The sequence below is a fragment of the Lagopus muta genome, chromosome Z (genome assembly GCF_023343835.1).
Source record: "Lagopus muta isolate bLagMut1 chromosome Z, bLagMut1 primary, whole genome shotgun sequence".
Classification (NCBI taxonomy): domain Eukaryota; kingdom Metazoa; phylum Chordata; class Aves; order Galliformes; family Phasianidae; genus Lagopus; species Lagopus muta.
In genome coordinates this window covers 38733826-38759635 of record NC_064472.1, presented here as the reverse complement: position 1 = coordinate 38759635, position 25810 = coordinate 38733826, and the positions used below count along the sequence as shown (strand labels likewise).

The following is a 25810-nucleotide window of genomic DNA, read 5'->3' as shown; positions in this document are numbered from 1 at the left end:
CAATAAATACTAAAGCAATTAGCAAGTAATTCTTGCAAATGTTTTTAATTGTTTTTTTTTTTTTTCCCTAGAATAGAAGCAGGAGAATTAGAAGAAAAAGAAGAAAACAGAAATGAATGAAGCCGTCCACTCATCTGGCAGCACTCACCTCTTTGGTGATCATTATCATGGTGCTTTTTTTCATCCTTGATTGGGAGGTGTGACTGCCCTCCCAGAGCACTAGACAGTGCCAGAAGGCCAGCACTGCTGCCAATGGGCGGGATGGCTGGAGGCTGCAAGCCCGAAGGGTGCGGAGTCAGAGGTACAGGGAGACCATGTCCATGTGACAAATGCTGGGCCTGGAGTTGTTGCTGCTGTGAAAAATGAAACACAGATATTGAATTTGTTCAGGGAGCATAGGGCTGTTTGCCTGATCCCGTACATCAAACACAACCAGTCAGATCAGCCAATACAACTGACTGACTCAGGTATCAACACTCAACAACACCCTGGCATTTTATAAATGTCTGTATGTTTGGATGCAACACAGTCTGTAAACTTCGGGCTGAAATAACAAAAATGAAAAAAAAAAAAAAGGAATTTTCCAGCTTTAGTAAAAATGGTGTTTTATTCCTCTGACAGAGCTATTATATTTTATTCTTGCTAGCAGAAACACACCATGTACATGTCTAATCAAAGCATATGTAACTATAACAGCAGTTATATAATGCAAAAAAAAAAAAAAGCTGAAAATTGAGAAAATTAGCGTTAAACAGTTCTCCCAGCGCTACTGCACAGCATGCAGTGAGAGTTAATTTGAAAGAGAAAACCTGAATTAACAATCCAGAAAAGGAAACTGGTTGCAGCCACCGTTTTAAGCCCTTTAAGTGTCCTCAGCGGTACTTGAGCAAATTACTAAAGAAAATCTAATGTAGCAAGGCTTGGGTCCTCCTGTAGGCTTGTTCAATAATGCTGAAATAATTGGGCACTCTGTGCACGTTTAGTGATGCTCGAATGGAAAGCTAGAGGCCTGCCCTTGTACTGTTCTCTAGCTGCTGACTCTGTGTTGTGACAGGTTTATTTGAGTGGGACTGTGATGCATGCACCAGTAACTGCGCTGACAAGAGTTTAAAGTCATTTTTACCAGTACACTGGCAACACATAGAGAAAGCCCTTGAGAGGGGCGAATTGGGAGTGCTTGACCTCAACCAGGGCTGCAGCAAGCTCTGTGCTATACTAACCACTGTGGGTAGATAGTTTGTTGCTACTGAACGGGAAGGCCAGAAAAAAAGTTAGCTTAAATGCCTCTCAAGAAAGATATCTAGGTTCAAGGTTTACCCACCGATTGTCCAACTAATTCCAGCTCATTTAGTAACTAGATTAGCTCTGAAATTTTCTTTTAGCTTTCCAGCAGTCACTTCTTATAGCTCATAGTAAATCAAATCAGAAACCCTCTAAGATCGTTCTCTTCCCTGCACGTCTTCAAAAAGGACTTAGGAAGATGAAGAAATAAAAACTTGTTTTGCATAAAAACATTCCGTCTGCAATTTCTTACTACACAGCTAAGCTCATACTTCTGTTTTTCATCTGAATATGAATTCATTTCCCACCTCACATTCTAGCTCTCTAATCAATCAAGAGATAATGTGCAGCCCACCTGATTGTTCCCTCCCCTCTTTAGCATGAATCTTTACATATGGGTGAGCTGAAAGTGAAAGAAAGCGAGTCACACGCAACATGTCACCTAACTCATGCAGTATACTGCATAGGTACATCCCTCAACACCTTCTTGTGAAGGTACGGATCCTTGTCTTACTTTTATAAATACAGCCCCGGCTCTGGAACCTGAAAGGCGATGGCAAATACATGACACCTGATTTAGAGCAGTGCCAGGAACAGAAGATGAATGACCCAAAAAGAAGTGTGGAAAAAAAACCACAGAGAAACACAAAAAGTAAGAAAAAAAAAAAAAAAAAAAAAAAAAAAAAAAAAAAAAAAAGATTCTTCCAGGAGAAAAAAAAGATCAGACCTCTCACTGCCTGCAATCCTATGTCATTCAAGTAAGTATCCATTCTCATAGATGTATCAAACACATTTTGTTTCTCCGGTGCTCTGATGCAAGGATGCTTCATTGCTCAGAATTTAAAATCAACTATAACAAAATGAAACAAGAGCAAACTGTGTGTTGTTTAGCTTCAGGGTTTGACTGGGGCTTCCTTACAGCAAGGGAACAAGCTGGCAAATTGGATTTGTGGTGGACTGGAGGGATGTCAGAGAAAGAAAGAAAAAAAAGAAGATAAGCAGAGAAACAAAAGGAGTGGACAAAATAACCTGTGATACAGAATATCAGCTTTCATTTTAAATGCAGAATTTCCCAGTCCTTTTAAAAACATACTATAAACCAGTGCAAGAAGATGTCTGCCTTAATCTGCCAGGGGCTTGAAGCAATGAAAAGTGCCTAAGAATATCAGCAGTGATAGAGCTTCTGGCCTCGTTAACTATTTCAAAGTTGATCAAAAAATTCAAGGAAAATTGAACTCACTGCACATTTCTGTACAATCTACAGAGAACCAACTCAATTTGCATTATATGACCTCCTCCACGGATATGGGATGATTTCCAAAGAGCTTGAAGTGAACTGCAATGCAAATGTAATCTTTTGCTGTTCTTTGTTGGGAGTTTCTCTACATAACTCAGCAACAAAGTAGAAGAGATTCTGCATCTTCAATGTGCCAAACATTCTTAACATCTCCCAGACATTATAAGTGCACTGAGAGTAGTATGTGTAACTGCACATCAGTGCAGTGGCTTGACACTGCCCAGAACTGCATAGTTGACCAGGAACTGATGATTTCTCCACAGCTTGACTTGCAGAGATCTTTGAAACTAACTGAAGAGAGTGGGGAGGAAAGAAGAAAGCAAGCAAATAAAAACAACTGAAAAACAATGTTGCACTGACAAGGAAGACTCTAGTTTAAAAAAAAAAAAGAAAAAAAAAAAGTGAAAATGCTGGGTGTATTTATCAGAATACAATGCGAGGACAAAGTTGGCAGTAAACATGTCAAATAAAAAAAAAAGGAAAAAAAACCAACCATAAATGATAATCTAATTAAGCTCCGTTTTCCAATAAGCGTACTCAGGAAGGCAAAGACAGAAAATGGTAGAACCTTCTCAGCTGCCATTTCCAGACCTTTGACATCTATTACTATGTTCAAAAGCCCACAGCATTCACAGTTTAGTTTTGCTTTTTCACTCCCCATCAGTGTCACCAGTGAACATTAACTTCCAGGATGGCCTGTCTATAGCTGCTTGGTTACAGAGAAAGCTACAGAAACACAGGCAATTCCTTATCCACTGGGCATCACATTAGCACCACAACACGATAAGAAAAAGACATGGGCTGCTCTCTCTCCCTCAAAAAGCCAAAGATACAAAGGAGAAAAACAAGTGACAGATATGCTCCCCACACAGAAACATTCCAACAGAGATAGTTGTTTACATTCATTTCTCCAATACAATGAATTTAGATCACTGCAACACAGAATAATAGAATAACAGAATGGCCTGTGTTGAAAAGGGCCCCAAAGATCATGTAGTTTCAACCCCCCTGCTATGTGCAGGGTCGCCAACCAGCAGACCAGGCTGCCCAGAGCCACGTCCACAGCCTGGCCTTGAATGCCTCCAGGGATGGGGCATCCACAACCTCCTTGGGCAACCTGTTCCAATGCGTCACCACCCTCTGTGTGAAAAACTTCCTCCTAATATCTAACCTAAACCTCCCCTGTCCCAATTTAAGACCATTCCCCCTTTTTCTATCACTATCCGCCCTTGTAAACAGCCACTCCCCCTCCTGTTTACATGTTCAAGTACTGGAAGGCTGCAATGAGGTCTCCCTGCAGCCTTCTCTTCTCCAAGCTAAACAAGCCCAGTTCCCTCAACCTTTCCTCATAGGGGAGTTTCATAAAAATTTAAAATTTAAAAACCTGCAAGGAAAGCCTGAAAATGAGCCAATTGAGCAATCACGTAATTTTTTGATGTTGCTGTAATGCTTTCACTTCCCACTTCTCCATCTCCTCTTTAATTTGCTATTCTTAGTCATGTCATTTGTGAACCCTTACAATGCTGTTAGCTTTCCACAGTCCTAGCATATCTGAATGCACTATGCATGAAATCAAGTATGCATTTTCATAATGGGTGAAAATTTGCAAAGGCAGTACACCAGGCTATATTTTGCTGTAAGTTTTCGAGAACTATTTAAAGAAAACAGCTACTACAAACACCCCATATTCCTTCAGTTACCAAGAAATACACAATGCTGTTAAGGTTTCAAAGTTTTTAAGAACTATCCGAAGAATAAAAATATAAGAGCAAGGGTAAAACCAGTAGTCAGAAAGAAGTCAAAAAAGAAAACTATTTTTGGTAATAAATTTAAGAAGATAGTTTGTTATTAAAATCTGTATTAAAATTTTGAGACTTATTAATATATATCAAATAGAGTATAGTTGTGACTTATCTGTTCTTGTTTTTTAAACTCTGAATATTCTCCTACATAGTCTACAGTAAAAAGGAAAAAAAATAATTCCCAAAGCCATGTCTAAGAAGTGAATAAAAAGGCTTTGCAAAAGATACTTAACTGAGTATCACTGATTTTTACAACTGGAATTATAAATATTGATGCTTTATTTAATTCTTATCCCCATACATCTTAAGAGATCAAATTTAAAGCAAAATATGAAAATAAACGCAATAAGAAATTAGTTTCTAATGCTCTCTTGTTATAGCCAGCACATCAAAAGCTTATTCTCCTGGAAAAGGTTCAAGTTTTTACTGGATACTTTCCAAGAGTCAAGTAATCTACCATCTTCCCCTCACAGACCCTGAAAGCACACAGCCACTATCCAAACAATCTGAACATACACCTCTAACCTGAAGGCATTTCTAAAGTTAACAAATGAATGCCTCAAAAAGATGTGTCTATACACATGCACACACTACCCATACCTGCTGGGGAGGATCACCAAAATATCAGAATAAGATAGCTTTATGAAATTCATCAGGTAAAGTGATTTCTTGTTTAAACAAGAGATTTGTTATTATGACAGCATAAATACAAAATGATAATTGAGATAAAGATTATTGAGATAAAAACAGTGGCTCAAGAATATAAAATATCAGTGTTTCAAAGACCAGTAAGAAATGGAAGCATTTTGGCATGGACAGCTATAGGTTTTATCTTGTTTTTATCTTTCATGCTAGTTCGCACCTCCTGATATTATCTGCACTGTATTTCTTCCCTTTTCTGGCATACCATTCCAATACAGTTTTTTTGTTTTGTTTTGTTTTTTGTTTTTCTTTTTATGTTAAGATACGATATGGCAGAACAGCATAGAGGGAGAGTCATGCAATAGCATGGAATGATCCGGGACATACATGCACACCATAAAGACACTGTGGTACAGAAATAGGACCTTGAGACCAGTCTTGTAATAGAAAAGAGATCATTTTGCAAATAAGTGCATCCAGTGAGAAAGGACAGTATCGGAGATTGGTAGGAAGTCTATATGCCAAATACAACTTCCCTGCAGCAAAATTAAGTGCTTCACAAGGACAATGAAAATATGGGATATAGAAAATCCAAGAAAAAGAATTTAAAAACTACAGAATTGAGGGGAAAAAAAGATAAATTAAAATAACAACAATAAAACAAACAAACAAACTCTAGGCAAATGCCAAAGTTCTTACTCCCTGAGAACCAGTAATTCTAATTAAGGAAAGCAAACTCCACTCAGAAAACTATGAGTAGAAGGGAAAAATCAATAGTCATTAATAATTAGGGAAGCATTTATAGCTCCTACATAAGTAACCAAGAAACTATCAGAATCATATATTTGCAAATTGTCTCAAATATCTTTAAAGTGAAATAAGAAGTCAATTCCAGAACTATACTGTTGGGATGAAAGGTAATACAGGCACAGAACATTTCCACTTCTAATGATATATACAGGAACATCTGCTCCTGTTACACATTTCACCAGGTGTCCTTCTTCAGATTTTTTTTTTCTTCTTTTCACTCAGTGAAACAGCGTAGAGGGCAAAAGTAACAACAACAGGAGATCCACTAAGAAGTCAAAGACCTGTGATTAAAGAGGCTAGCGTTTCAGTAAAGAAAACAACTAACTCACTGCAAAGGGACAGGTGCATTTTTCCCCAGAATCTTAGAGTTCAGTAGTTCACTCTTCTGCCTGCAGGACTCCTCTCTCATTTTCAACAGAGAGAAGGCTCTTCAAAATCACTTTCTATTATCATCTCATATAGGGCAAAAATTCTTGTATAAATCATGCCACTTTAGCAATCTTCTTCCTTTTTTTTTCACCACCCTCTTGCTAGCTTAGGAAAAGAAAATTTACATTAAGAGAAGGCAGAAAGCACCAAGTACAGCTGTGCTCAAGGTCTTATCAGAAGAAATGCTAGTGGCTTCTCATGTGCCACACATAAGACAAGTAAGTCAAATTTCAGGACAGTGAGTAGTGATTAATAGACTCCTTAGTTCTTTCAGTGCTACTCTATGTTTTGTCATGGTCACAACACAGGAGTCCACACTGTGTTGAATTCTAGCAAGCTGCCTGTGTTTGGGATAAACACCTGGGTTGCTGGAATTGATCCATTCCTTCCAACCCATTCTATACTTAGAAGATTGCCATTTCTGCTGAAGCCACACTCCTGTGCAGACCACTGCAATGCCTGCTCTTCCCAGTGGTGAGCAGTCTCTTCCCACAGAACAATGTTAGCTGTTAAGACACAAGGATACCATTCTCTCTCTCTCTCTCTAAGACTTGAATGAGTGTACTAAAGTTATCTCTTTCTAATCTAGTGCCCAGCAGTCAACTAACCAAGACTTAAAGTGATTTCTTTTGCTCTAGTACAACTTACCTGTTACAATAGCTTTGATAAAAGGTCTTGACAAGGATCAAACAATCTACATTTAAGTCACAACTCTGAAACTGTAAAAGGACCACTTGCTCTATTTGCCTCAGCTTCTCCCAGGTATAAAACAGCTGAAGCAGTACTGCCTCATATCAGAAACATTACTAGAGGGGATTGATTCAATGCCTGTGATGCATTCACATATTGAAGAAGTTGTTGTGAAAAGTCCAAACATGATGTGGAGAATTGTTTCACTAACAGAAGTAAAACATTTTGAAATATCAGAAACTTAAAAACCTCCTAAATTCCATCTTTCAAGACTAATTTTACATCTGGAAATGAAGTATTTTAGTCTGCATCCTGATAACTAAAGTTCTTGCTCTAGATAGTATGATTGAAGACATGTAAGAAACTACTCACATCTGGAGGAAAGCAAATGTTTAACTGATCCACTGTCTGGACACCTAATCCTCATTCATTGTGTAGGTAGTATCTGAAAACTTTAGAAGAAGTTTAAATGATAAACACATAGGCCTGCTTGTAGATGACTGCAGAACACCGTGGCTTGAAAACATGACACGGTAACATCAGCCTTCAGGCTACGCAGTACAGTAGGGATGTATGGGCTGCATTTCCACTGAGTATGTAAGCATTGTTAATTTCTCATTTGAGCATTTTTTTGGAAATCCTTGCCTTCACATTATGCACTATGTTCTCACTTTATATACTATTTATCTTCCAAAGCAGAATTATTATGCCACCACTGAAGTATTACATAGTAAACAATGGACCAAAAGTCTGACAGAGTGTGCCAAATTCATATTAGGTTGGAGATGGAGGCAGCTTCCATGCACTGCTGTACAGACCAGTATGGCAACACTGTTTCCTCCTCTTTATTTCCTATCCATGAAGGAAGTAATAAATAAAAAAAAAAATACTGCACATATTCGTGCTGTAAAGTATGAAGAAAATTCTTCATAGGACTCCTCATAGCCATACTGATTAATCTTAATTAAAAAAAAAAAAGATACAGTGGTCAATTAGCATTGGTGCCAGTGTTTGGAAAAACACAAGGCAGAAGTCAGCTGCCCTGCCAGATCAGATACAGTATGTGAGCTGTAGTACTTTTGTCATATGCACTTACTTTAGCATAACAAGAAGGGCCTCTGGCATCAGCATATTGGCAGTGGGATGTAATAAATGGTCTGCACTTCGCCCTGCAACATGTTACTGACTGCTCCTACAGTGATAGACCAATATAAATTCAGTAGCTACAACAGCTTGTGTAAAGAAGAAAACAGTGGCAGCCCATTCCAAATGTAGCAACAGCATTTAAAATCCACCCTTGGAGAGGTTTTTCAATAAATATGAAAGCTGGAACTACATGCATTCTAATTATTTCTCTCAAAATTCCCTAAAAAGACCTTTTGTACTTCATTTTCACCCTTTTAAAATTACGATAATGCTGCATACGGTAGAGATTAATTGAAATCAGTCCTCACCTGCAATACTTTCTCTGAAGATAGCACTTGGTAATGGGTGGAGAAAAAGTAAAAAAACACTACAAAAAAACCACCTCTTCCCTCCTGATCCTCAAAAAAAGCAGCACCTTTGACCTAGCTGTACTTCAAACAAATCATTCAAAACAAAAAATATTCACCTAAAAGCATTCTACATCTACAATTTCCTCTTCTACAGTTCTATTTCAGAGATTAGGCAGTGCCAAAAAAATTACACACCACACTTCACACGTTCTTAGTTTACAAAAAGCAAACAAGAGTCATTAAATAGGGAGGAATGAATTTCAGTATTCCTTTAGATAGGCAAATGAAGCACATATCCATTAAGTCAATCTTGTCTGCCACCTTCCCACTATAACAATCTGTGTACAATATGCAGCAGGTGGCCACTTTGTTTTACAGTATGTAAGCTTCAACCACTGCTTAATGCCAGCACAGCCCTTGAACAAACAATACAGAAAGGACCTGAAGAACCTTAGAGGGGTGACTTGTGCCAGTGCTACAACACGTACATTTCCCCACCCTTTGCCAAGCAGGAACAATTCTACCGTACAAACTGGACCATTAAACATTTTTAGTTTACAGGAGAAAAGCTTCTGCTGTACCACCCTGTGGTAAAAAGTCTGCCTGCAACTGGGCATTGTGTAGGAGAGCATCCCTGCTCCTGTTAAGCTTCAAGGCAAGGCATTGGCCCTCCTCCATCATCTCACAGTTAGCAATGTCAGCCTAGGCTTGCTCCCCTCAATCAAAAGAACCCCAGAAGTCCCTCTGCTCTCTACTTCACTGCACAAGCACATGCGAAAGGCAGAAATAACCTACCATACAGGAGTTGAAAATGCTTCTGCAATGCTACAAGCACCTTGATACCTAACAGCAGACCTCTGTACCACTGGTGCCCTGGGAGCAACAGCACGCAATCACACTAGGTTTGTATTACAACTTGTATGCACTTATCTGCACCACAACACTTTCAAAACTTTGCATGCCTGGAGAATAGCATACGGTGTATTTAAACAGATATTGTTCTCCACATCTGCAGAAACACAATTTGCTCAAAAAAAACCCAAAAAAACCTACAAACAACCAAACAAATTACACACCTTCTGAGATGGGGCAAACTAGCACTTCAACTTCAAACACAAGACAGAGCTTTTGATTGGTGGGGTATTAAAAAAGGAGCTTGATAGCTTCACAGTTATATGCCACAATATAGAAGCATCCTTTCTTCCAAGAACTGCCATTTGCTTACATTTAAAATAGATAGTAAAAGTGACATAATAAAACAAAATGCTTAAGAATTAAACCAAAGCCTTTTTCTTCCCCTTTTTCTCAGATGTATAGAATGGTAAAGACAAAATCATTTAAATCATTTCCTTAGTAATACAAGTAATATTTAAATAGATTTAATAGTGCTGCTCCAAACCAATGAATTATGAGTTTAAAACCTATTAAAATGTAATGTTTTTTTCCTGAGCTGAGGGGAGAGAGATTTAAATCCACTGAATTTTAATATTTCAGCTTGAGCTGCAGGAGGTAGAGAAAGTCCAAATGAACTATTCCATCAGCACCATTCAAGCATGAACATTTTAATCAGTTTTACTTCCTTGGAGTTCTCTAACACAGTTTACGCTGTCATTCTGAAAGCACTTAACACAGAGAGTGTGAAAAACCACCAAGGCTTGTTATTGCCTTTACAATTGATGGCAAATAATTTCGCAGACTTCCTATCATTAAAATGTCACTACTAAAAATTGAGGTTCAGCATTTCTTGTGCTAAACTGCATTTTCTTTGAACACCATCACATACCTGTTCTTAAGTTTTTGGTGCATTTCATTTATCTCTCCTGTGATAAACATACACATAAGCAGCCTCCATTTCTTTCTTAGTACCCAAACACAGTTGAAAACCAACTATTTTAAAACCAACTATTTTAAAACAGAGAAACATACTCTGGTAAAATTCTTATACAGGTTAATTCCATGGTTCCCTTCAACCGCATTCACACAGCAAGTTCCTATTATATAGTATAGTGGATTAAAAAAAAAAAACAAAAATATTTTAAGACAGTTAGATGACTCAGAATAATAATACAGGAAATGAAAACATCATTCCTAATTAGATCATACTGCTGATTTAAGGCTACAATTTGTGCACTGTTCAAAGAGTGTGATCTTGCAGTTTCCAGTTTAAAAGCACGGTAGCTATGACACTTGAGAAGACCAACTGGGTGCACCGTGTTGCTCACACCTTTGCACCCAACCTGGAAAGGAACAGCTGAGTGTGCGCTACAACTCCTCCAAGCAAAAATTCTATTCCACGCTGCCCATGGCAAATATCAGATGCAGATTTACAATCCTCTTGCAGCATGCTTATGACACATAGTTTTGGGTTAGTTTTTCTCATTGTATCTCTCAAAAAGAAGATGGATTATATTTAACTTGTTTCAGTCCGTCAACAGCTTTAAACTGAACATGACCTGTGAAAGAAGTCATTATAACTGTGTTTCATTCCATTAAACACAACGAGTTTATTGTCAGGAGAACAAGCAATCTCTCCGGGTTCCAGGCTCACTTCAGTATTTTGCATTTAAACTGCACGGATCAGTGATTTGGTTCATTTACCAATGAAGATAGAATAATATTGCAAAGTTAAAAAGGTGCTTCATCAGATTCCATTAAATCAGAGAACATTCATATAAAAATATGTATGTGAAATACAAAGAGAGACATGATTTGTGTACATTCAATTCTGTTCTTGTGCCAAACTCTATTCCAGCAAAATCCATTTTAAACTCCAGCTGTTGCTCCTCCACTCAAACCAGAGTAGTTCTGAGTCAAGGGAACACCGAGGCCCCGAACACAAAGGATTTTTTACAACATTTATATTTCAAAAACTCATGATATTGCTCATGTTTTCTTCCACTATACATCTCAATGGGAAATTAAAAGAAGTTTATTTAGAGAGGTTTTAAAGAGCAAGCAAACATTAGAAGCTTTTAAAATATCACAGTGTTAAAAGAACATGAACTCTGTCAGACTTATCCAAGAACAAAAGAATATAATTCAACATAATTAGAGCCACGATTTCTAATTATGTTTTTTTTTTTCTTTTATCAGTATTCACAAAATATGACAAGACTCTTTTAGTCCCACGCTACATTTTCAGACTCTAAATCTATCTAAGTTCAGATGTAAAATTATTACAGGTGTTCACAGAACTAGAACTTAAGATCTTCCGATAACCTATTCTATTTATTCAGCTTTATTTTTTTAAATGAATTTCCTTAAAACTGAATTCGATTACTTCCCCTTAACTGTGCAGAACATGGCACTTTCAGTCAGCACTGCTCCCATTTCTCTAAAAATGAAGAGAGATGCTACGCAGCATTTCCTAAATCAACATAAAACAAGAGTGGAAAAAGGAAGTACTGAAAGCTAAAATCACCCTTCTGAGGGAGATGAAAGCTACCCTATTTTAATGCACAGAAACAAACTTCAGACATTATAAAAATTTCCAGCGATGGAATCTCAATTGTCTTGAAAAGATAAATTCAGACAGCAAAATACAAAATTTTCTTCTGTCTGGTGGGAGCAAACCAAGAGAAGTAACTGCGAGGCTCCCAGACAAGCATCCAATCTTTTTATATCTATTCTGAGTAGTTTAGCGATTCATGAAAACAGGATAAACTTAAATAACAAGTGCAATAGGCTCTACATCAATAAACTTTTCTCATCCCTAGGATGCAAATTACTTTTCCCAGTCTCCCTAATGCAAAACTGAATGACAAAAATGTACACAAATAGACTGCGAAGTATTCATATGCATGCGTATGTGTACACACACGCACACAGACAAAATGGCATGTGCACACACAGCAACACTATACACACGCACAGCAGACACACAAAAACTTCTACAACAAAGAAACCAACCCTTAGCTGCTTACTTTATGCAAAGAATGTTAATAGAAGGCAATATTTTTGGTTAGGTAATGAAAACTAATTGGCAAATTATTCATCTCCCAGTTTCCCCACTGGAGCGTAAAAGACGTACAACAAATGTTATTCATGATTCTACACGACTCGCTCTGATTCACCTCTTTCTTTCTAACGGGCACTTCAGAGGAAATAAAGGTTACTCTTTTCCATTTATATCTTCTAATTGACTACCAGTGTTTTCTCGTGGTCAGATGGATACAAAACAGAGTTAGAAACAGACTATTAAAAACAAGCTACAATCAGACCACTGCTCTACACTACTGTCAGCAATGATCAGAGAGTCCTGATTTCCTTGTTAAAAGACAGAGGCATAATTGAAGCAATATCTTCACTTCAGATTGATTATTCTGCGACCCTTATCCACATCTTCACTCAGCAATTTGAATTTTAATGAAAGTAAATGGAATAATTAGCATTTCAAAGTGTGTTTGATACACTGAATAAAAAAAAAAAAAAAAAAAAAAAAGGAAAAGACTTTTATGTATAATCTATACACAAAAGAAAAAGCATTTGGGAGGGGGCAGAATATGGGAAGTACAGTTGTAGCGTCTTCATTAGAATAACTTAAACAACTGCTTGCACCAGCTGCATAATTATACACATGAATAATGTGCTATTAAGCTATGACTCCTCACCTTTATTTTATGTAGTGGGAACAGCCATAGCTTTTGTTACTATGCCTTTCCTACCAGTCATAAAATGTAAACACTGTGGCTGCCCACACCCATAAAGCTTGCAGGGGTTCCACACTGAGCCCATACCACCAGTAGTAAAGCTTTTACAAGAGAGGCTGCACACACATGTATGTTCGGACCAGGGAAGGGATATTTTGCTGTATGTTGTTTCCAAGATTTTTTTGTTATAAAAGTAACCAAATTATTTTGCAAAGTAAATATGAATGTGTGGTGAATATTCTCATGTGCTTTTCTGCACAGTAGTCTGAGAAGCAGCAAAGGGAACAATTCCTCGTTGAGGCTTAGTGTGCCGTACAAAAGCTGTTAGCATGGTGCAGAAGCAGACTAGCAGGCAGTATACAAAGGAAGCAACGTGACTTAAAAGAAAACAATCCGTCTTGAAAGAAAATAATCTGACTTAAAAGAAAAATATCCATCCAACTTCAGGGAATGGATACAACACAGGCATTAACCTGTTTGTTTTCTCTACACACTACAAACAACATTTTCAGGCAGTAGCCAGCTTTTATCAAGATCAAGCTACTGACCTTCTCCACTGCCCCCAACTTTAGCCCCTTTGATGGGAATGGAAGGAAAAGGAAGGGAAGGAGAGAGGAAGGGAGGGAAGGGAAGGAAAGGGAAAAGAAGCTTTTTATAAATGCTATTAGAGCTGAAATGGAAAGACCACATACCCCAATGATTGCGTTCAGTTCTGCCATGGTCACTTGCTTGGCACGCTCCACAGCCTGCACCACTTGTTGCTGGTGCTACAAATGAAGATCAGAAACAGAATAAAATTATTTGTTTTCTAAATTATTATGCGTTTTTTTGTTGCTGTTGTTGTTGATTTTTCCTTTTTCCTTTTTTACTTTTCAGTCACACATTTGAAATGATAGTTCTCTAACAGTCAAACTCTGTGTATAAAATGCCATTACTTTCCTGGAATACCCTTGCACCAAAAAGACCAATTTTACAACCCATTTGAGGACCCTGCCTTCCTTCTGTTCATCAATGCACTCCCAAACTTACACGTCACCTTTAAAAGCAAATCACTTTCCTTACAGTCAGAGAAACTTCTTGATTAAAAAAAAAAAAAGAAAAGCATACTGAAAATGAAAGGTATGTATTTTCAACAACCACACAGCGCCCACATCACTGAAGGATATACAGATTCTCCTCCTTGGTATATTTCAAAGCAACTCAACCATAAGAATGAAATTTAAAATGCCATTCACAATTCTGTCAAACATGTGAAAGAGAACTAATTATTTCAATCCCCAACACGTAAATTTTAATAGGTTTAAAAAGTCCATCAAAAACACATGGTCTAATTAACAACACAGTTTACAAGCTTCAGTGGTTATATTATCTCAGTTTGAGTGATCCTGTATTCCTGAAGTAAATTCAAAATTGCTGTACACTGAAAAGTGATTGGTATTTATGTGAAAACACTGGCTACAAATAAAGTCAAATCCTAATCCTGCAGCCAGACCTGTACCAGTTTGAAGCTCCACCATTGGCAAATTCTTTTGCACATGCAGTCCTGTAGGGTTGAAATTACAATAAGAAACTGGTGCAAGGGGTGGGGAGGGTCCAGGTAGAGATGCAAGCAATTGCATGCTCAGTACTGGGAATGAATCACCCTTGATTTACAGCCACAGATTGAGTATAGCAACCTCCACTCAGAGGAGGAAGGGCGCTGTTGCGCCTAGGTTTGACATCCTCAGATGTGCCAGCTCCTGCTGCTCCCCACCCAGCTATCTTCTTTACAAAATGGGGACAGAGTCTGCCATGCAGAAACGAAAATGGCCTTGTCACTTACAAATTCCCTGTCCTAAAAGTTCCTGGGATGAGGAAAAGCAAGCCTAAAAATCCTCACATAACCATGAGAAATGCTAACCTGAAGCACAGAAAATAACGAAGGAGGTAATTTAGAAACATTCCTGGGAAGGAAGAAAATGGTTTTAAGGTTTGTTTGTTTTTACGCAAAGAACAATTAAATGAAGGAAATGCCAGGAGAACAAATAACATACTATGGCAAACATAACCACAGCAGTCCAATTTAGGGTTTTCTAAAGGTACAGTACTAACATAAACCAAACCTGTCAGTTAAGAGCAGCAAACGTAAAGAACAAAAAACAGGGCTGAATATGAGCAAATGTGTTCTTGGCATTGGGAAAAAAGACTGCAATGAGTGGTGTATCGCCATCACGGATAACCATTAAAAAGAAAACTGCAATTCTCAAGCCTCAAGTTCCTGACAATGCATTATCATCTCCAGATCATCACGTGGTAAGGACATATAAAGTAGCTGAACGATCAGTGATATGTGGTTTTGTAAGACAAGAAGTGACCAAAAAAATTACCCCACCATATTCAAGTGGAGGTCAAAAGGATCACAGAATTTTTGATCACATTACAGTCATCATTGGTTTCCTGTCATTTCCTAGGTAATACCTTTTTTTCAATGAAAATAAAGACAGGAATCCAGCCCTATGTATGAGCATTCTTCTTTACAATCGTAATACCCATCTAATTAAATTCCATCCCCAGGGCCACAGAGAGAAAAAGAAATATCTTCCAAGGAACTTGCAAAATTCTGGCCCGAAAATCTCAACAGTGTTACAGAAAAGCTTGAAATTTTTGTCTAGGCTTTGGAAAAATAAGTTGATTCTACAATAGTTCAAATGGCTCTGTTCCATTTGCAGCACACATACATGCAATGGATCTGAAGAGTATTTGGGAAAACACTGTTTCACTCCCAGGTAAGAAGAAGTGAATGTGGAAGGGTCAAGCACCAAAATCGCTCTTTAAGATTTCCGCTGAAAAACACTGCAAGACAGAAATGCCCTAACCAATAACACAGAGCATCTTTCATTGATTCTAATAGGCTTGGGATCAAGCCTTCATAAAGAGAAAACCCGTCGGCCTTGTAAAGCTGCACCTAAATTAGGTATGGTAGAAACAATTAAAACTCTCTGTTGCCAGCTGTTTTAACACTGATTTAATCTTCAGTGCCATGGTATGCACAACACAGAAAATAGATGGTCTGTAATTAGCTTTTCCATCACTTTTACCTCAGCAGAGCAATCTAGCCACTTCCAACTCCCTTCCATATCCCTGAGACCCTGCTGGAGGTACTGCCCCATGTGACCCATAAGCTACTTTGAATCACAGATCCAAACAACACACATCAATGCATCACAGCAAGAAAAATCAGAGTGGCCTCCACATCAACTCATACCTTCTTGGCATGGGGATTCCTTACTCATCAAATCCTTTGTGTGTAAGGGAATTACGCGTTTCACATCACTGATCACAGACTGGATGCCTCTTAATTTGGCAGAGCATACAAGGAGGCACACGATAGTGGTCCATGTATGCAACGTGGACCAAATGCAACATGATGGGCAGGCAGCACCACAGAGGGCAGGGCAGCTGCCAGACCAGACCACTGCTGGAGTCCAGCACTGTGCTTGGGTGCAAACCCTGCTCATGCTCCAGCAACCAGTGGCATCACATTAGCACCAAGCACTAGACTACCCATCAGATGGTCATGAAAGACTTACAACTAAATTTAAAAAATACCCCCAAATAAAATACTTTTACTTTTTTGTCAGCTACATGAAGAGAGAGTGTTGCAGCTTTCACAAATTCTAATGCTAGCCTACCTTCTTGCATGCAATTAAATGACAAGACCACTACTTTCAGGTATGACAAAGCAGGATTTTGCATACCAGACCAGAGCAATGAACTTGGTGCCCTGCCTCGCCTGTCATGCAGACTAGTATCATTTCTCCTTTTTAACTTCTTCTCTGTCTCCACTCTTCATCCCTTTCTGTTTTCTGCAGGGAATGGTGTCTGCAGTTGTCGTATGCTGGAAAATCTTCTCCTTTTGGTTTCATGGTGGGTAGCAACAACAGAGACCACAAGAAGGATGTAGGCGTTTTTGCAATCACATTGTCTTACCACACTGTCACCTAGCCCTGATTCCTGTGCATGCATTGCAGCATGGTGGAAAATATCTGTGTTTCTTTTTGTTGTTGTTTGGTTGTTGTGTTTGTTTGTTTGTTTTTTTAACATACTGGAGCACCATGCTGCTTCCAACAACAGGGGAGCCATGCTGATGGCAGTCAAGCGGTGAAATTTCCCAACATACATGCACAGAAGTTGGTGTTAGAAATGTCTAATTCCAGCCTTCCTCCAGCACCATTTATAAAACTCAATGCAAAAATCACAGATAATTTACTTTGCAGAAGCAGGTAAATTTTGCTATGTTTTATTTATAATATTTTGTTGTTGTATTATCTGTCTAGAGGGAGAACAGACCAGGTCTTCCTCAGGAAATAAAGCAGTGTTATTCTGAAAAGCCTGATCTAGAGACAGCATAATGAGATGAGGCAGTACTGAAAACACCAGTGAGCAAAAACACATTTACAGTGGAGTATAGCACATGCTTAGAAAACTAAGAAGGATCGGCAGGGTCACTGAATCCAGGCACTGCAACTCAGACGAGATCTAATAACCACTTCATAAGATTCTAAGAAAACTACTAGCAATATATGCATAAATTGCTAATAAGATGTATTCCACGGTAGAAGGATTACAGATATGTGATAGCTTCCTTATACTTTCTATTTCAGCTCGTCTTGGGCAAGTCTAAGATGGAGGAAAATGCTTTTTTCTTCTCAGTCTCTCAAATCTCAGACCAATGGTTATTACCTTTTGAATAACATTCAGAGACCCTTGCTCTGCTTCTATATAATGCACTTAATGTTCTTCATCCAAACTTAGTAAGCTTTAGAAGCTCCTTTATAAGATATCAATATAGAGAAGAGTGAGCATATTATGGCCCGTGTCTATCCTGCAAAAGGAAAACCATCCGCTAATAGTAAAGTGCTTGAGAGGAAAGGACCGCATTCGGGAACACATGCAGTATTTTCTAATGATTGTTTCTTTGCACATATGGATGAGTGGCATCCCACTGCTCTCCTAAGTCAATGTGACCACCTTGTTTTGCATGGAAACTGAAAGCTACTAAAGAGCAGGCCTTCTATCTTGTTATCAGCCTGTTCACTGGAACGGACCCTAAATCTTCAGAAACTTTTCTGATAGCTTCCTCCAGCCTAAACAATGCTTGAAGTGCAAATCAGACAACTTATGTGTGTATGTGTGTATAAACACGAAAACAGTTGATATTTACCCAAAATTAGGTAACCATGATCCAAGAGCAACTCAGTCACACCAAAAAAAAAAAAAAAAAAAGCCACAATCCAGCACACGTCCTTTGGCATTCAGGATACACAGGCCAGGTAGACAGCAACAGCCACAGGCTGCACTGAGACACACATACACACCATGTTGACAAGACAGGAACCAGATTCAACCTGAAACCAACATGTCTGAAGAAATGTCACACTGTGCTGCAGCTGGTATGCCCAATTGAGAAGCAGCATAAATTAGCAGAGGAGCAATCTACAGCTTTATACCCAAAATGAATAGACTCTCACCAGTTAGATCATAAGAGGATGCGAACATCAAACTATCTACACCAGCTGCACACTATCAAAACTACATTAACTGAGTGCTAACAAGCTCCAAGCATTTACCTATAGCCTGTGGGCACCTCTTTCCCCATATTTAATAGAAGGTACCTTGGGCACACCAGTATCTCACAACATCACACAGAGGTGGAAAATGACTACTGCAACACAGGAAGTCTGCAACAGCAGCACAAATTGAACACTGATCACCCCTGAGGTTCATCTCAAGCTTTGACCACAAAGTCACTCTTTTTTATTGAAAAGGGGAAGTTTGTATTTCTTAATGCTGTTTTTTAGTTTTCTCAAGCTGAAGGCAACATAAAAACAAGACAGTATTTGACTGCATATATAGGAATTTTAAAAACTTTATTTTTGATGCATAGTTAGGTAATCTAAAGCACTGTAAATCTGACTGAACTCTTGCATCTGAAAAAATTCTTGAATATTTTACTGGTATGCTCCTTGAAACAAAGCAGGCAGTAGTACACAGAAGGGTGACATATTGTAATTGCATTCATTTCAAGAGATCTCTAGTGATTTTGGACACAATTTCTTGCTTCTAAGTGAGTTATCGCAACTCATTGATTCCTTACAAAGTTAACAAGCAGTAAGACAAGTTAACCTGGTGCCATTATGAGGCAATAATGTTGCCATCAGTGCATGTAACCACTGCATTTTGTTCATTTTTCCCTCAGGCACAATAGGAAGGAGTCTGATCACATTTTTCAGGCACTGTTCCACAATTATACTGTATGCAAACTGCAAAAACAGCAAAAGCATACTGCAATTCAGTTCTCTATTAATCTAGATGATGAAATAAAGAGGGTTCCATTAAGACACTTAGTTTTTAAATACACAAATTAGATGGAAACTAAGACTAGCAGAATGCTTGAAACTAAAGACCAGTTCTCTTTTGCCTCATTAGCACATGCCAATACAACCTGATTGTAAAATGTTACTGTATAATAGACATCAAAGAATCATTAAGATTTTCTTAACTCTAATATGAAAAGTATCACCTTCAGCAGCACTATCAAGATATATGAAAAGTCTTTTTGTGCTTCTGTATTCAATTCTTCTAGTCCCTTTTCCATCTTACTAGATAAACTAGAAAATACACTTGCCCCCAAGTAATACAAATGTGTACAGCGGCTTTTTAGAAGTGATCCCTTTTGTCTATGTCACCACATACAAAAATGCCTTATTTGTGAACTTATTTTGACCTTTCAATTTCCTGTATAGCCGAAAGAGCTTCAATATCACAGAGTATACACAGAGAAGAAGCTGTAAGACTTGGTAAACAAGACTCATGCAAATAGCTGAAGGAAAGTTTGTGGGCCATGGTTTTGAAAAGCAGCAGCTCGATAGGGCAGAAACCACAGGCAGGTCTGCTTTCAGACCTATAACTTCTTAAAGCTCTGACCTAAAACCTAAAAAAGTAAACAGCAGTCACAAAGCACAATGACACTGCTGTGTTTAAGCCCTCATGAGGTCATACTGTACCCATGACAGAAGTGGAATGGAACAATGTAATTTTTTAAGTTTACAATCTCAGCCATCTCTGTCTTCTATCTACGTAGTTCCTACAGCAAGCATGTCAATGAGAAGATGTTGGAATATAGTTAATAGTTAAGTTCAAAGTTGTTTTGAAGTGATATCCTCCATGCTTAGCTTGAAGTCCAGAATGCTGTCAAACACTGATCAAGCCCCTTGGCTCATAGTTCAAAAGTTACTGCAAGTGAGCATCACAAGGGAGATCAGCCTTGACTGAAGAGATGTAAGAAATTAGATGCAGAGCGATCACAGTGCCTCCTCTCTTTCTAATACATGCACTTAAATTGTGCTAATTCCAGCTTTCAGGAGAAGGACTCCTGGTTGATGCAGCTGCAGGCACTGGAGAGCAAATGAAAAACAGGGCAGAGTCTGAGCTCACCTAAGCAGGATGCCACTAATACTAAATCTCAAAAACTTAAGTGTATTTTCTTCTTTTAAATCCATGTGAGCATACAGCGGCAATGCAGGCTAGCACTTCCAAAATCAAAGCTGAGGGCCAAAATCCATCAGTCACTGTGAATCAAACATGTCTCTCTTCAGATGTACTTTAAGCTCTCTTTCTTCATGGCAAGAACCATGCTTGTTCCAGGAAGAACAGCCTGGGATCTGGAAGCAGAGCAAGCAGAGCGGCACGACCTGCTATTACATACTGTAATAACGTTCTGCTCAAGAATTCTTCTGAAAATAGCAGTTCCAGTAGGAGTATTCTGGTACAAAGTTTCTAAACACTGTACTGCATACTCTGGAAAAGATGTCTCTGTCATAGAAATGCTGATCCTGTGCCTTTGCCAAGATCACAGCTTTGCCTGCCAAGAACTCAATCCTGCCTTTGTTTCAAAATCGTGACATTTCTGTGCTCACTTTAGCATGAGTATGAATCAGCTTTACACCTCATTTTTATATGCTGTGTTATTCCTGTCTGCCTGCCTACCTCGCTTCCCCAGCTTTCTCTAAGAAACAGGTTTCATACGCTGGAGGTTGAAGGGGAGATGAGTGGTGAGGCAATGGAGGATCTGCCTAGGAGGGAGCCTATGGTGAGGTGGTAACCACACCTTGAGACTGCCTCTGTCAGGAAAGAAAGAAAGGTGACCGTGGAGGGTGGCTCCCTTCTCAGAGGAACAGAGGGTCCCATATGCAGACCAGACCCAAGCCATCAGTAAGTGTGCTGCCTTCCTGGGGCCTGGGTCAGGGACATAATCAGGAAACTCCTAAAGCTGGTTAGGTCCACTGATAACTTTCCATTACTCATAGTTCAGGTGGGCAGTTATAAAATTGCTCAGAGAAGCCTATGAACTATGAAAAAAGATTTCAGGGGTTTAGGACGTTTAGTCCAAGGAGCGGGAGCGCAAGTGATCTTTTGTTCTATACCTTCAAGGGCAATGAGGGACATGGAACAGGCTTGGAAAGTGCAAGCAATGAATAATTGGCTCAGAGGCTGGTGTCAAGGCAGAAACTTTGAGTTCTTTGATCACGGGGCAGTATACCCGGATCCTGGCTTATTGTCTGTGCATGGAACGCACCTGTCTCAAAGGGGAAAACAAATCCTAGTGCAGGAACTAGCGGGGCTTATCAAAAGAGATTTAAACTAGCAATGACAGGGAAACGGGACAAAACAAGGCTCACAAGAGATGAGCCTAGGGGAACAATGCTTGAGCGGGGGTGAGGCAGATGATTGAGCTGAAGTGCATTTACACCAATGCACACAGCACAGCCAACAAGCAGGAGGGCTCAGAAGCAATTGTGTGGCAGGCTATCTACGACCTAGTTGCTATTACCGAAATGTGGTGCGACCACTTCCATGACTGGAGTGCTGTGATGGATGGCTACAAGCTCTGTGGAAGGGACAGACGAGGAAGGAAGGGTGGTGGTGTGGCCCTTTATATTAAAGACAGTTTTGATGTTGAAGACCTCAGGGTTGAGAATGACGAAGTTGAGTGTCTATGGATAATGATCAGGAGAAAGGTCCACAGGGGCAACATCTTGATGGGGGTCTGCTACAGACCACCTAATCAGGATGAAGAGAAGGACAAGGCATTCTATGAGCAGACTGCAGAAGTTGCATGATTGCCAGCACTTGTTCTCCTGGGAGACTTTGACTTTCCTGATACATGTTGGAAGTATAACACGGGACAGAGGATGCAGTCCAGGAGGTTTCTAGAGTGCATGGAAGTCAGCTTCCTTACACAGCTGGTATGAGAGCCTACCAGGGTTGATGCCCTGCTAGACCTGCTCTTCACTGACAGAGAAGGACTGGTGAGAGATGTGAAGGATGGGGATTGTCTTGGGCAGAGTGACCATGAAATCATAGAATTCTCTATTTTTGGAGATGCCAGAAGGGCGACTAGCAGAATTGCTATCTTGAACTTCAAGAGGGCAGACTTTGACCTGTGCAGGATGCTTGTAGCATGGGTCCCTGGGGAGTTTCGCCTTAAGAATAAAGGGGTCCAGGAAGCATGGACACTGCTCAAGATGCAAATCATAAGGGCACAAGAACAGCTGTCCCTGAATGCTGTAAGGCAAGCTGCAGGGGAAGACCAGTGTGCATGAACTGGGAACTACTGTTGAAACTCTGCAAGAAAAAGAGAGTCTATGTCCTCTGGAAGAAGGGACAGGCTACTTGGGGAGATTACAGGGAAGCTGCTAAGGTATACAGAGAAGAAGTTAGGAAGGCAAAAGCCCAATTTGAATTCAGACTGGCCACTGCAGTCAAAGAGAATAAGAAGTCCTTTTACAAAGGTACCAATGGTAAGAGAAGAACCAAGGAGAATTTCCATCCTTTACTTGATGCAGTGGGGAATGTGACCACTAAGGAGAAGGAGAAGGCTGAGGTCCTCAATGCCTTCTTTACATCTGCCTTTAATAGGCAGATCAGTTACCCTCAGGGCACTTTACGCCCTGCTCTGGAAGTCTGGGATGCTTCAGAATACACGCATGGTGATTCAGGTGGAGACAGTTAGAGAGCCCCTCCTCCATCTGGACTGTCACAAGTCCATGGCACCGGACAGGCTCCATCCTAGAGTGAGGAGGGAACTGGCGGGGGTGATTGCTGAGCCGCTGTCAGCCATCTACCAGTGCTCCTGGATATCTGGAGAGCTCACAGAGGATTGGAGGCTTGCCGATGTGACTCTCATCTACAAGAAGAGCTGTAAGGAGGATACGGGGAACTACAGGTCTGTCAGCCTGACCTCAGTACCAGGGAAGGTTATGGAGCAAATCATCTTGGGTGAGATCACATGGCACGTGCCCACGTGGCTCAGCCAGCCCAGGCTCATGAAAGGCAGGTCGTGCTTGACCAACATCATCTCCTCCTAAGACTGGGTGACCAGACTGGTAGACAAGGGAAAGGCTGTTGATGCAGTCTACTGAGACTTCAGCGAAGTCTTTAACACCGTCTCTCACAGCATTCTCCTGGGGAAACTGGCTATCTGTGGCATGGACAGGTATACCATTGTTTGGGTACCCTTGTTTGCCTGGAGGGCCCCTCACTACAAATAAGACATTGAGGTCCTGGAAGAGAAGGGCAGCAAAACTGGTGAGGGGTCTGGTGCACAGATCTTATGAGGAGCAGCTGACGGACCTGGGATTGTTTAGTCTAGAGAAGAGGAGGCTCAGAGGAAACCTCATCATGCTCTACAGCTTCTTGAAGGGAGGCTGTGATGAGGAGAGGTTTGGCCTCTTCTCCCAGGCAACAAACAGGACCCGAGGAAATGGCCACAAGTTGTACCAGAGGAGGTTTATGTTGGACACAAGGAAAATCTTTTTCTCTCAGAGTGGTCAGGCACTGGAATGGCTGCCCAGGGAGGTGGTGGAGTCACCGTCCCTGGCAGTGTTCAAGTGTCCTCGCCCCCAAATGGATGAGGAGCTACGAGATATGGTTTAGTAGCCTGTGGTAGCAATGGTAATGGGAGGATGATTGGACTAGATGATCTTGTAGGTCCTTCCCAACCTTGTGATTCTATGATTCTGTGCAGCAAATGAAAACCCATAACTAAAAGTACAGTGATTCTGTAGCAAAATACAACACCAGTAGTTACTTGTTTTAGATCCAAACAATACTTGAATTCTGGTCCCCCAGCAATATAATTAGATAATTACACATCATTTAGTTACCACAAACCTATCTTTAAAGGCAAAGAGCACCGACACACTCATGAACATTGCCAAGTTCTAGTTCTGATAGCATCATTTTCTTCTCAAACACAGGCAGATGCATGAACACACATACACACACAGAGCATCAGCAGAATGCTGATGTTGAGCACACGGCCTTTAGAACACAGCATGACTAACAGCTCCCCTGAAAAGCAACAGTACTTTATGAGACAGCTGAGAAGGCAGAAAAGAGAGTCCTAGCACATTGTCAGGTACAAATACGTTTTATGGATTACACTACAAAGAAATACAGCTTCCAGCTCTAACTTCTATGCTACAGCAGTGAAACCTCAAATTAAACAGAAGCACACACAGCTCCTCATCTGTTGTCCTGGAGGGGTGGGCAAGGGAAGCCATCACATACCCAATGACTCCTTTCACGAATCACACAGACTATTCCGTTCACCCATGCCTGCAACTTCAAGGCTCCATGCAAGATCCAACCAACTCCCCCAAATTCCAGTGCCCTTCAAACCATCTACTGAGCATTCAAGATAATACCAGCAAATCGTAATTTCAAGAAAATTAGTGCTTACAGAAATCAGCTTACAGTAAGTTTCGATGTTCTGTCTATATTGCAAAAATACACAGAAATAATAAAAGGATTTAAAGGTAATAACCAGTCCGGGATGAGAAAACAGGCAGAAAAAAAGTTGCATTTGTGAGTCTGTGGAACACCACCACTCAGTACACCAAAACAGAAGTTTCTACTAAACTTCAAAGCCTTCCGCCAAGAATGTAGCATAAATCATGCCTTCCTACCTTTTTGGCAAGCTATCCTCTGATTTCAGATTGACAAAGTCAGAATTGGGAGCAAAACTACATTTGTACATGACAGCAAAATATTTGAACAACTAAAATTTTGTTTAACACATCACAACACTCTTCATTTCAAGTAAGTACATATAAATTACATTATAATGGAATTGGAGAAGATAATTAAGTTACAATGAGAATAACACACTGGAAAGTCAAATGAAGCACTGTAACATTCTTAAGTGAAGTATCTCAACACGAAGTCCCACTTCAACAAGAGGGACTATAACAACGCAACTATTTAGACTGGTATGAGTAAAAACCACTACCTACCTCTTGGGACAGGAAGGGAATGACTTGTGCACATATAGCGTTCAGCCTCTTCACAATTTCTGCCTGCAAATGACAAGTAGAAAAAAGTTTAATTATATAAATTCTCAGACTCAACTGTCAACCATGAATGCAGAATACATGTTTTTTGTTTGCTTCCATCTCCAGCCCTCCTCTGGCTAGCAGAACTTAACAAAAATCTGGATGCCAGCTCAACAATTCCTAGAAGCCTATCACTTCTGACTAAAAAGTTTTCCTTTAAAAAACAAAGCAAAACAAAACACAGTTTAGAAATTCCATATGATACACAGAAATGTTCACTTTCACTATGTAATCAAATACATTAACTTATAATGAAAAAGTCTTCAGTGGATGTAAC

The 25810-nt window shown here is 39.7% G+C and overlaps 1 protein-coding gene across 2 annotated transcripts in view; it reads right to left on the bottom strand.

Moving 5' to 3' along the window:
* TLE4 (TLE family member 4, transcriptional corepressor) overlaps nucleotides 1-25810 on the bottom strand; it is a 100054-nt gene that overhangs the window by 44045 nt on the left and 30199 nt on the right. Inside the window, exons 5-7 of one of the 2 annotated variants that reach the window (XM_048930955.1) lie at nucleotides 25435-25497; nucleotides 13789-13863; nucleotides 149-353 (exon numbers count right to left, since the gene is read on the bottom strand). In XM_048930955.1, the coding sequence (XP_048786912.1) occupies nucleotides 149-353; nucleotides 13789-13863; nucleotides 25435-25497 (343 nt within the window). The remainder of the gene's footprint in view (nucleotides 1-148; nucleotides 354-13788; nucleotides 13864-25434; nucleotides 25498-25810) is intronic. The other variant, XM_048930956.1, reaches the window with a different exon arrangement.